Source organism: Strix aluco, chromosome Z (assembly GCF_031877795.1).
Source record: "Strix aluco isolate bStrAlu1 chromosome Z, bStrAlu1.hap1, whole genome shotgun sequence".
Taxonomy (NCBI): domain Eukaryota; kingdom Metazoa; phylum Chordata; class Aves; order Strigiformes; family Strigidae; genus Strix; species Strix aluco.
In genome coordinates, this window is record NC_133971.1 from 60275550 (window position 1) to 60289001 (window position 13452).

The following is a 13452-nucleotide window of genomic DNA, read 5'->3' on the forward strand; positions in this document are numbered from 1 at the left end:
TGGAGCACATGTCGTACGAGGAGTGGCTGAGGGAACTGGGGTTGTTTAGTGTGGAGAAGAGGAGGCTGAGGGGAGACCTCATCGCCCTGTATAACTACCTGAAAGGAGGTTGTGGAGAGATGGGGATGAGTCTCTTTAACCAAGTAGTAAGTGATAGGACAAGAGGGAATGGCCTCAAGTTGCTCCAGGGAAGGTTTAGACTGGATATTAGGAAGCATTTCTTTACAGAATGGGTTGTTAGGCATTGGAATGGGCTGCCCAGGGAGGTGGTGGAGTCCCCACCCCTGGTGGTGTTCAAGAGGCAGGCTGACATAGCACTGAGGGATATGGTGTAGTTGGGATCTGTCAGTGCTAGGTTAACGGTTGGACTAGATGATCTTCAAGGTCCCTTCCAACCTAGATGATTTTGTGAGAAACATTTGTGGGACCTGCCATGTGAGATGAGAAACAGTCTCATAGCCTATGATTCCTGGTAAACAACACATTCTTTCCCATGGGTAACAAGTGCATATGGTTTAAGCAATACTTGAGCAAGGCCTCTTTTTCAGGTAGCAAGCACATACAGTTTGAGCAACTCCTAACAAGGCCTCTTGTTCAGGGTAACAGTTATACAACTTGGGCATTAAAACAGGTTTTAACATCAAGAAATAGTGTTACCAACATGATACTCTGACTTCTATATATTTTGAAGAGTTATGACAAGACCACATTCTGAATCACTTCTTTTTGTAAGCTGGCACACTGGAGTTCATCCAGACACATTAAGGTAAAGGAGCAGAATATCTGAAGAAAGGGTAAGACATGAAGCATAGCTAAATATTCTGAAAGCTGAAGCAATTGTGATCATGGGCAAGCAGATCCATACCTGTGCATATTTATCATCTTCAGCCATACAGCAAAAATCCTTCTTTAATGCACATATTTATAATCCTTAGCCATACAGCAGTAAAACACTGGAAGTCAGGGCATAGTTCTTTATTAACACTGCTGAAACGAAGCTAAGACATAAGTTGGCGGTAATCAGATCACACCTTCCAGCTTCCCAAAATAAGAGACCTGCGTGTTACTATATCCTACACACAACTTCACATGAGGTTTTCTTTATTTAGCTTGTCATCTCTACAGGAAATCCTTTAATCACAGAGGACAACAGGATTTTCTGTGAACCAAGAGGCTGGTTTAGTATGATGCAAGGTGTTTTAACCTTGTCTCAAGTCTGACTGAGTTGTCACAGAAACTAACTTCTACTCAGGAGACAACTACACTGGTCGCTTAGGTTTCTTTTGATCACCTTCCACATCTGCTCTCTTTTGATCAGATCAGTTCATTCTCACAGAAGAAAACAGACTCTTGACTTGATCTGCATTAGAGATGACCTGCTACTTGCATATCCAAACAAATCAATTCTGTTCTCAAAAATGCTCACTGAACAGATATTTACTAAGTAAAAAGGGACACTCCTCCAGCTACTGACAATAGCTTATCTTTGCAGGAGTGGCCACTTCAGAGCAGGTTATAAATTCTGAAGTGTACAGTCATCCCATTTACTAGCTTCTCTGCCAAATTACTACAGTTTTTCACAGAAAATTAGATTACCTTGTTAATACACTGCCGTTTAACAGCAACTGCTCAACATTTTCGTATTACAGGACAGAATGCTGTAACAGATGAGATATTCTTCAAGAACTATCTTTCCTACAAATTGAAATTACATTTTAAAACTCTTCTGACTTTGAATTTCAAGCCACATTGATAAATACAAGCCCAGAATTCTAACTCTTGAACTCGTGTTCACTGAAGCAGCTTTAGTAGCTGTTTCCTACCGAAGAAAGCTTATTCATCACTAAAATTTAATTCTAGACCCTTATTACTGCTCCAACAGTAGATTCACTGTATTTCACCACTGCAGCTCATTCTGAATGAACACTGACATTACTACTAATTTATTTTTAATGAGTTTAAAATTGTTTCTCACTTTAATGATCACATTTGCACTTTCTTCTGCTCTCTGAGAACAATTCTTCCAAATATGTCATTTGAGAACATGCTTTCATCTGCCCTTTCTTCTGCAGTTACTAGCTACCATGTCCTTACACTCACTCATTCATATAAAAGCATTATAAATATTAATATTCCTAACTTCCTTGCTAAAATTGATACTAGTGACTGGATTGAATGCTAAAGGCTCAAATACACACCATTTCAGCTAAACACATAGAAAAGCTGTCATTTGAAAGGTAAACGTAAAGGAGCATGAAACATTATCCCAATTTGTACACTTCCATACAGTTTTTAAAGCCTGCATAACAGAGAAATACTGGGAAATCATCGTATAACAGTAGACTGAAGAGGGATACATTTTAAGCATCTTTTCCCTATGTTGATACAAAGCTCCAGAACTTACATTAAAATAGCAGGTATGCTAACGAATTTACCAGGGTTCAAGCTATCAACCAAAATCAGAAAAAGCAAGCATAAAACAATAAGCACTGAAGTCAGACGTCAAAATAGTTTTTCTTTCTTCTGTACTGCCTTAAATGTTACTAACAGCTGAACATTGATGGTGGTCTGCTTGAGGTTGCAGGTAAACATTTAGAGAGCAGAAATTCACATTTATGTATTTTTCCAACTTTATTTTAGTACATTAAAGAAGCCCTCACCTCAGCCAGGCAAATACTCCATCTTACTTTATCCAATTTCTCTGTAGCTAACACTCAGATTGCATCACTCGGAGGCAAGGTCAACTAGACCGACTGTCCAACAAGGAGGGACAACTCAAAACCACATGCAATAAGTTCTGGGAAGAAAACACTCCTGGATTCAGGGTGAGGAATGCAATACCACCATTTCTAACCACTTCAAATTTGTAAGTGGGGGTCTGCAGGGGTGGCCTCTGCCAGGAGAGGCCCGGGCTGGTCTGTGCTGGACACAGCCAGCTCCAACAGACCCACCACAGGACACAGCTGAGCTCCTCAGCCAAGATGATGGTGCCTCTGGGAAAACATATGTAAGAAAGGATAAAAAACACTGCACAGCAGCTAAGGGAGGAGTGAGAAAAGTAAGAGGAACAGTCCTGGAGATCACCAAGGTCAGTGAAGGAAGCGGGGGAGGAGGTGCTCCAGATGCCAGAGCAGATTCACCTGCAGCCCATAGAGAAGACTACACTGGAGCAAGTATCCACACTGCAGCTTGTGGAGGACCCCATGCAGGTGGACATGCCCTGGATGAAGCTGCAGCCCATGAAGAGGAGCCCAGGCAGCAGCAGGCTCCTGGCAGGAGCTGCAGCCCCTGGGGGGCCCACGCTCAAGCAGCCTTTTTCCTGAAGCACTGTACCCTACAGAGACCTATGTACTTGAAAGACACATCCCATGGGAAGAACCAAAGCAGGAGCAGGGGAACAGTGTGGGGATGAAAGAGAGCAGAGAACAGCTGTTACAGACTGACCACAACTCTCATCCCTAGGGATAAGACTCACACTTTTCTTTGAAAGTCAGATTTAAAAAGCAATACTTCTGGCTCTACCACTCCACCATTTTTGCAAGGGTATGTTTCTCTTTAAAGTATGAGCATGCTTAGAAGCTCCATTTCATAACACTTCGGAAATAGTGTGTTTAGGATGAAGATACAGGAAGACTGAACATATCACAAACCTTTTTGTTTAAAGATGAATAGATTTTAAAATAAATGCATGAGAAAAAGGCTTCACCAAGAATACACCAGAGAAATTAAATAAAACAAGTAAGATTAGAGTATTACATAATGTACTCCCTAAGTATACTGCCAGAATGTATTCAGGTCAAGAAGGTCCAAGCTAGCATCAACTTGCATTTTAAGAACCGGATATACTATAACTTGACTTGCTCATTTCTTTTCCAGGGCTTCCAGAAAATCTTTTAAATCTGAATACAATCAAAAAGGCATTCTGCCATCTAGAAGGTAAGTTCGTAGGTTTTTGTGTACAGTCAGTTCTAAGAGCTCGCAGAGGAAACTCCAGCTCCTAACAGAACATTAGCAATGCTAGAAATCCTCTTGTATCATAAATATTAACATTATACAGGAAACCCTTGTTACTTGGTGCATTTGCATCTGTGTTCCCAGAACACGGATTTAATTAAACCAGCAGTCAAAACAAGCGGAGCTACTAAGACAGTAATCCACCTTGACTAAGCTGAAAGAAATGCACAGTGCAGCAGAAACTGAGGAACAGAACACCAGAAGCACACTTACCTAAATTTAAGAAATCTGAGCTAGAAGAAGGCGGAAGTGAACTGTGTGTGGAACGAACTGTACTAGCTGTAGATGTTGAGCTTGGATTAAGAAAGTCCCCAAAGAGGTCTGGACCAGACAGGGCTTGATTTTCTGAACTTGATGACATTGTGAATGGGTCAAAAGGATCAGCTAAAAAAGGAAGCAGAGAACAAAATTATCTTACAACAAATTTCAGTGTAAACGAAGTTGAAAAAGCCTTTCTCCTCTGGGGACATAGACAAAAACTAGACTTCATGTTGCTGCCTTCATGTTGGCAGCAGTCTTCTGAGAATTTTTCGTGGCAAAGAATCACCATCTGTCCCTTCCTCTAGACATCTGCACTTTGATGTTGGTGCAGAAAGTATTTCAACCATGTACAATACCAACAGCTAGTTCTTCAAATACAAATCTTTAACAAGGCTTCATACATTCAATAACATTTTTGATTTCATCCATAAGACACCTTAAATTTCAGTGATCATCTGCATACAAACAGAAGAATTACATTTGTTAAATGCTCTATAATGCCAAACCTCCAAAGAATTTAAACAAATCAGACTATTAAACTACTAAAAAGAATATAAGGTGAAACATTCATAGTACCACTTTCGATTTGAAGGCATTAGTGACTCTGGGCAAATAGTGTGTCAACTCAAGAATGAAAATGAACAGAAGCGAGGCTTTCAACAGGTCTTTAGCCATCACAGTGAAGAAAAAAACTAATTGGAAGAGCATTTACAGTCAGCATGGGTTAAAGTGTCAGTCAGCTGGAATTATGGCTCAAAATCTTCCCATTTCTGCTGCCCTCTAGGGTCAAAATCCTCAAAAGCCCAGGCACTCCTGGCAGATTCACTCAGAAGCTGAAGAGAAGGAATAATCCTGCCACAGTGCCCTAACACATGCTGAGATGACCATATTGTACAGGACTCAAACACTTCAAAAAACAAACCCTGGATTGTCATCAAGCTATCTTACTATAGTACTGCATGTACACAAAACCTCAAGTACAAGTTTGATGTGCAAACTGAATACAACAGTGACTAAATAGTCTCACTTCTGCAATTACCTTTCTCTTAGCCAATTCAAAGGTAGAATGAAATACACACATGACTACTACCCAGGTGTTTCACGGAGTAAATATAATAAAGTCTAAGAAAGATAAAGTAATAAAGCTTCTCTTTTATAGACTTCTGCCTATGTAAAAAAATAAAGTGATTTCTCATTGAACAAAGTTCAATACCGAATTGCTTCAAGAGAAATGAATATTTTAAATCACCTAAATGCTCTACAAAAACATTTTGCAGATGTATGTAGATTAAAGCTCTTAGTCCAAATGAATGATCTTTGTGCAAATAAGCTAAACCTTCTAACAGTTTCCCAGATTGAGTAATATTCCCAAAAATTTTACTATTAACTTCTGGCAGAGAACTGCTATTCCCAAAAATTTAATTATGTGACAAAGAGCTAACTATCTATTGGTAAGCAGAACAGAACCTCTAAACCAAAACACCTTTTTAAATCCCAAATAGATAGCTGTGTAACATTCTCTTTCAGGATACAGACATGCCAACATCAGTAAAACCAGCCATAAAACACCTTTTAGCAGTACCATTATCCTACTGGTTTGAACAGTAATCTATAGGATTTCCAGCTGTCTAGCAGTTTTACATGATTAAGACTCAAAAATCCCACACAGATATTTGACCTAAGCAGCACAGCTCTGTACCACATCTAATGCTACTGCTTTACATAAAGTGCAAGAAAGTACTAAGTTATTAAAACTCTTAGCCAGAGAAGTTATTTACATGTGGATTTAGAAAAGGATCTAGCACATAATGTTTGTATGGGAAAGCTATGGATTCTTTAAGTATACTGAATGTCCTTTAAATTCAAAATTTGATACTTTTCTGTTTACATGGTTTAAAGCTAATAGGATATTGTCAACATAACAAAATATCTGGGAATATACAGCAATTTCTCTCCTTCATGCAGTAAAAACACTTATTCTGTGCAGATTCTTACTGTAGACCAACATGTCTTCAGTGTACAGATCAAAATATGGTACTAATTTTCCAAGCATATAGCAAGCAACAGCTTTAATCTGTTGGCCAGCCAAAGAGTACTAATGTTAAGTTTACGTACCTGAAGACATGGCTGCTGCTGAAGACGTACCCTGAGTAGCAGCTGGACAGTGACTGCTGAAAAAGAAGTCTGTTCCTTGTCCAAGGAGATCTCCAGTGGGCTCTTCTGAAATCTCTGATACATTACCCACAAAGAGATTGTTCAGTAAGTCCGCATTACTTGATGAAGAGTTTATTCCTGAGATAGGTTGTTTCTGTTCTGGTGAAATATCAAAGTCTAGTCCCAGTAAGTCTACATTCTCTTCAGGAGGAGATTTTTCTAACAGTGTAGATTGAGCTTCAAAATTGGCTTCAAAAAGCAAGTCTCCTTCTGGAGTAATAGAGTCTTTTTCATCAACAATTACTGCACTTTCTTCACCTGAAAACGTAGGGAATTCCTCATCTGAAAGATCACTCTCTTCCCTGTCATCAGATAGCTGAACACGATCATTTTTAGATGAACTGTCCTCTATTCCACTTTCTGGACATTTTCCTTCTTAAAAAGAAATAACAACTTTAGATTACCAGGATTCTTCTGCCAATAATAAGACAGACTTATATGGTGAGATCACATGAAATCAATCCTTGATTAATCAAAACTCACAAACGACTTGGTGAAAAAAGAACTGTTGCCTCTGTACAGTACAGCCAAAGGGGCAGCTCACCACCATACTTACCACTCTGCAAGGGTAGGTATTATGAACTTTTTTAAATGTGACTGACTTGGACATTCACCTCGGGAATCATACCACTTACAGCTTAGAAGATCACTCTATAAGTGCTGCTCCACTCAATGATTGAGCATTCAATGACAGCATAAGCAGTTGCTGAGCAGTATTTGCCAACAAAGCAAAACCCAGAAAAAAGGACTTATATGCACAATAAAGTTACATTTTCTCAGTCCATTCCTACTGATCTGGACTCCACTGGCTACTTTTTTCCTCTGTTCCTCACCCAGCCTAAGTGTGGCTGTGGGAATGCAAAGGCTTCCTTGCCTTTAAAGATTTTTGCAGAAAAACAAAAATTTAGCTCAGCATTTAAGTTACATACAAAACCAAAAACCACTACTTGGTGTTTATCCAAATGAAGCAGAATGACCACTTGGTTAGTCTGGAGAGCTCACCCTTTAAATAGCTTTTTCTCATGGACTGGTGAAATAGTGACTTTTACTGCATAAGAAGGCACTTATTGGAAGGTGCACAAGACAAAAACATACAACAGTTATTTCAGAGGACAACCTGTACCTTTCCAGTCCAGAGAATGAAAGAAGTTATTTGCATCAGTGCTACTGCTATGTGGGGATTCTGTATCAGTAGGTGCACTTTCTGAAGACTGCTCCAGCTGAGATGCTTCTGCTTCATACTGTGCAGTTGAACCCGGTTGTCTAGGCAGCTCCGGTTTCCCTATAAAACAGATTTTAAGCCAGAACCCTTGAAGAGAAACTTCTAAAACTCAATCCTGGTCATAGCAGCTGCTATTTGACTTGCAGACTGACTGCTATAGTAAGACGACCATCTCGAAGTATCTCTTGCTCTCCCAAGGCAAATTCCCACCCCCACTCCCCATTTAAAATCTGTTAACTTTGTTTCAACTGAAAAAGCTTGTAACGCCCTGTTTTCAACCATAACACTAAATTAAGTCAGATTTATAGAAAAACACTCAAGCATTCTATTTACATTTGTAGGAAAATGTAATTAACACCTCACTTGTACCACCCATCCCTAAAATACACAAGAGCAATGAACAGCATCTGCAGTAAGGAACAGAACATCAGAAAAGAGCAAATACAGCTATAGAAAAAACCTAAAGTCAAAGAACATAGAGTTAACAAACATCTCAGAAGAGTTAAGTAATACACTGTGTGCTGCGAATACTTGTATTTCTTATTTTACTGAGATCAGACATTGAGTGACTCTTGTGCAAGACTGAGTTGAGCTGAGTTAGCTACTGCTGTATAATCTTTCAAAAAGGAAGTTTCCTCAAGGCAAATAAGACGACTCCCTAAAATAATATGTGTTCATCCACTGTTTAAAAAGAATGGGATGAATGCTTGGGAGGAAGTTATTTGTCTAAATACCAAACCGGTAGAGCACTTTTTCACCCTCCTACATACTCAGTTGTAGCTTACAGAGATGCTGGAAAAAATAGTCTGTCCCTGAAAACGTAGATGAAAGATCAGGATTAATGAAATACTTGCAAATTCAATTTCAATAAGGCAAGTTTTATAAAACCAGTTCACAGCATTTGCTCTTGTCCTATTCCATCCCCACCAGTTTTAAGAAATATTTTCAACAATTTGAAAGCCTTACAGTTCATTTATCAATCAAAAAGTGAAAGTGACTTGAATAGGAGTAATTTTTACAGATCCTCGTTATCACTGTAACACCTTAACTTTAGTGAGCTGAGCTGTGTTCACAGTGGGATTTTTAAAATCTATATTACCTAAATCATAATATAAACCAAACATATCCTGCAAAAAAAAAAAGATAGCAGCCATTACCTTGTATCAAAAGAAATGTAATTAACATGTTATTAGGAGCAGAGAGTAAGATTTCATGTATGGTGTGCTAAAATCACCACAATAGTCTCCATTGTGCTTTTTATTCTGGAAGTACAGAGAAGGCTCAAGAGCCTTAATGAAAATGTCAAAGCTAATTACTGATACCAGAAGAAGAAAGATACTAAACAGCATTAACTGGAATTAATGCAGGCATCTACAGATGAAGCACAGAACATGTAGTATTAAAAAACTTAGATGTCTGCTGGATCACATTTGGAGAAGTTGAGAAATTGAATTACAACATTACTTGGCTATACATAAGAAGGATCTAGATAAACACCTTCATATTTAAGACCATTTGTGAGGAATGCTCAGGTGATTTTAAGTGAAGTGATAATGGTGTCAGTTTAGGCAAATACAGCTCTTTCAAGACATTTTGCCTACAAATTCTGGCTGTCACAATTCCATTTGGTAAAATCCCTGCAAATAGCATATTCATAGCTTTAAAGCAAGCAAATGTAATGACAGTGGAGGTAACATGAGGATAATTATAGTACATTATTGAAGGATAATTTATACTCCTTCATACTATACAATTTTTAAGTTATATTTACAAAAAAACCCTTTCAAATGTCACTTAAAAGAACATCAGAAATGAAACAAAAGCCTCAAACTCTAAGTATATTAGAAACTTATCATGTTCTCTAGTTTCTCAAGAGATTCATTACCAAATTTTGATAAAATCTCTTGTTGTTCCTCTCGGGTGGAGAAAAGAATCTTGGGATTCAGTCCCTTTATATTCATGTTATCCCATGGTGGCTGTTCACAGCTAGGTCTATCTCTGGGCTCCACCTCTACTTCCAGATTGACTTGAAATAAATCAGGATATTTTTCTTGTATATCACAGGCATCCAGATCATACCTGCAAAGATACATAAAAGTAGCTTGTTGATACTGATGGCTAACTAGTTTTGTCTTGGACTGCAGTGAATTTAAACTTTATAGAAATTAGTATAAGGCTTAAAACATGCTGTAGCTACTTATTTTTTCCACAGGTGGTATTTTGGTAGAGAATTTATTTTTGTATCATGAACAAAGCCTTCAGTTTCCTGGAGGTGAGAAAACAAAGAATCTTCTTGCAATCGAAGTAATTTACTTCCTACACTGACTGAAGTTCCTTCCCCCACCATATGTTAGTTTGGCAGGTTAAACAGTTTCAAGAAAACTTCTTCCAATCTCCCACAAAACCGTGTCAACATACTTGGCAAATTTCACTGTGGTGGCATTTCGGGGCACAAAACCTGTGTGGAACTGAATCTGAAACATCTTCATTGAAGCCATCTGTTTAAAACAAGAAATACAGGGAAACTGCATAAATCCACACAAGCAGTACACAGAGTGTTCTGCCTTTAATATAGCAAGTATTTTCAGTATTTAAAATATTTTTAAAGTATTTATTTTGCTACCGCTTCAGTTTAATTCCATGTATACTTTACCTTGAGAGATTTAAATTCCGTTTAAGACAGAACGTAGATAAATCTATTACTACCAGAAACAAACCAAGAGACCATGAACCAGATATATCTCAACAGTTGCCTCAGACTATCAAAAGCTTAAATATTTCCAGACTCTGTTCTAGAGGATGAAACTGCATGACCTTTATTACTTTTCTGATTAACATACACTCAGAAAAACTTGTTATGCAATGCACTAATCAAGAAATATGTCATATATAAAGGAGTCCATTCAGAACAGTTTTAAATGTAGCACATTTAAAAGGACAATTCATAAGACATGCAAAGAGTTCTTTTTTCTATGCAGCTTAAGTCAACCATTTATCCCAGACAGAATTACAGGGCTTTTCCAAATTAACTCATTATAACCATTCAACTTTCCCACCTCTTCTGCTGAAAGAAAGTGCCTGATCAGCACATGAGAGTCCAGAAAATGCTACTATAGAAGACTGATGTAGTTCCTGGTTTTGCACTAATCCAAATTACAGCAAACTGATAAATCAGCAATGTATTTGTTCCCTGGCTTTAGTTGCAAAACACATGGAATACTCTTGTCAGTCCTCCCTTACAAAGCAAGTAATGCAGCAATAGTACAGTAAAAATGATATAATAAAATTCAATTATGAAAGCTGTAAAAGGAACAAGCTTTAGAAAACTTTCTCTTAGGATATTATTAATAGCAGGAATAATTAATAAATAGATATTGTTTTATAGGCTTAATTAATAGAGCACAGGTGCTCTAGGAACAATACTGACAGTTTAAGCAACTTAGAAAGGCTAGGTAATGAAAAGCTAGACACAGATTAAGTATATGTTAAATACAACATTTTGAGTCTTTTCTCAGAAGTCTCAAAGTGAATTATGATGAAGATTGTTCAGAAGATAAGTAACCATGATGACCGAAGACTGCATCAATGAGCAGTGGTGTCCGAAGAGGAATTAGAACAGAATGGTAAGAACTAGTCAAAACTGTGGAATACAATGGACTTTTGAAACTGATGATGAATTGAGAGCTGAAACTTCCTGGAAAATCACCAAAGACACTTTGTATTGTATGTTATATCATACATATAGAGGGCACTTTTTGTTAGCTGTTGCCACTCATTGAGGTGGTGGCCCAACTCTGAGTTGTTAATAAAGCAAGCCTAGAGATACCCAGTCTGGTGAAATCCTTTAACAAAAGCTTTCCTTGTAAATGAGCCTTTATTGAACATTATAACCGGAAGTCAAGTAACAGGCAAAGCACTGCCAGCAAGTTGAGAGAGGTGATCTTTCCCCTCTATGCAGCACTGGTGAGGCCACATCTGAAGTCCTGTGTCCAGTGCTGGGCTACTCAGTGCAAGAGAGACATAGACATACTGGAGAGAGTTCCTCTGATCCATCCATCCCTACCATAAACTACATATGAAAACTGGAACAACCTATTAAATCAGTTTCCTTAATCCCTTGCTACACAAGGCATTTCCTAGAAGATAAACTAAATCCTCTCTCAAATTAACTGTGAGGAAGTGGGAGACATTCCCAATGCCCAGCTCTAGGCACTTAACAGCAATATTGAAATGTGGGGGTTGATCTCTATAAGAGTTCTGCAGAGAACTTCAGGGGACACACTGAATATTGTTCCAGCAAAGCTCCAAACCAGGATCACCACAAACACTGTTATGTATCATGTGTTATAGCAGTTGGATGAGAAAATGCTAATCTTTTCCAACCAATGCATTGGAAACCACAAGGAAACCCTATCATCACTGAAACTGAGATTGCACAAGAAGTATAAGCTAACCTTGGCTGAATTCTCCCCTATTGTATGCCTTCTGCACTGAAGACCCTGAGCATAATAACACTAGTTACTTTTGTGCATTAGAGACCACTTCACTAAGCTTTCAGTTTTGAGGTGTTCTGGAAAATCTGGCCCATAGCACTCGGGGGACATTAAGAATGTCTTGAACCTGTGCAACGTGACAAGATTTGATACTCACCTTCCTACATAGAAAGTAGAAAAAACACAGGGAAAACAATTTCAGTAGTGGTAGATATGTATAAACATGCTTGTTTGTCTCAAATGTATGGCAACTGAAGAACCTCTGGATCAATTTTCACAATGCTCCAAGTTACCCTAACCTCTGCACTACCCCTGTCTTTTACATGGATCTCCAAGTTTAATTTGGGTTACTCATCTGGAGAAAAAAACATAATTCCTTTTTAGAAATTTGAAGACAGGCTTTATTAGCAAGTTTTCTGTTATCTTGCAATACAGGTCAAATACATAGTTGAACTAAAAAAAGGAGACATGCATTCTCATTAAGAGAACAAAAACCAGTAAGAAAATAATTTATAAATGCTCATCCTGGCTCTAGTAATAGGGTACAAAATCACATGTATTTTTCTAGCATATTTTGTACAGGTAGTCCCTGAAATTCCACTTTTCTACTGAGTGATATTTTTCCTTTGATTGCAGTTTGTGTGCAGAGAACTAAAGAGTTCTGGCTTGTTGTGCAACTTAACAGATAACCACCACTGCCTCAAAAAAATACCTAGGGGCTTTCCATGCAATTAACTATCACTACTGAAGTAATTTTCAGAAATGCTTACTGAAGAATCTACATGCAGAGCACTAAGAACGGACGTACTTATTAGGTTTGAAAAGGCTGAATTGCCAAGTACATGAAAGCCTCACACATTTCTTTGAACAAAGAATAGCAAATAAAGCCATGTACTTAATGAGATCACAAATACCAGTATGATACAAAACTGCAACAAGAAAAAGGAAATCCTCCATGTAGGCTGTTAAATTTATCATTACCTTGGCTTGTAGTCGGCCTCCTAGTGTTGACCTGGCATGATAGATCACAATGAGAACATCTCCCTGAACTGTTATACCTAGTGGAATTACTGCTTTCCCATCTTCAATTTTAAACTCCCTGACAAAAAAAAAATCATAACCACAATTAATTTCATGTAAAAGAAAATAGTATATTACCTTATGTTTAGTTTAGTTTCTCCAAGGCCTTCAATATCAATCCATAAAAATCTGCTTCAAGGATAAGCAATTCACTCTAAATGATTAAAA

The 13452-nt window shown here is 38.0% G+C and overlaps 1 protein-coding gene across 8 annotated transcripts in view; it reads right to left on the reverse strand.

The window, feature by feature from the left end:
- GAK (cyclin G associated kinase) overlaps window positions 1-13452 on the reverse strand; it is a 77698-nt gene that overhangs the window by 19739 nt on the left and 44507 nt on the right. For 6 of the 8 annotated variants that reach the window (XM_074813762.1, XM_074813760.1, XM_074813765.1 and 3 more), the window contains 6 exons: window positions 13186-13303; window positions 10130-10209; window positions 9597-9790; window positions 7613-7771; window positions 6391-6864; window positions 4228-4398 (listed from right to left, as the gene is read on the reverse strand). In XM_074813762.1, coding sequence (XP_074669863.1) covers window positions 4228-4398; window positions 6391-6864; window positions 7613-7771; window positions 9597-9790; window positions 10130-10209; window positions 13186-13303 — 1196 coding nt within the window. The remainder of the gene's footprint in view (window positions 1-4227; window positions 4399-6390; window positions 6865-7612; window positions 7772-9596; window positions 9791-10129; window positions 10210-13185; window positions 13304-13452) is intronic. The other 2 variants (XM_074813761.1, XM_074813763.1) reach the window with 2 other exon arrangements.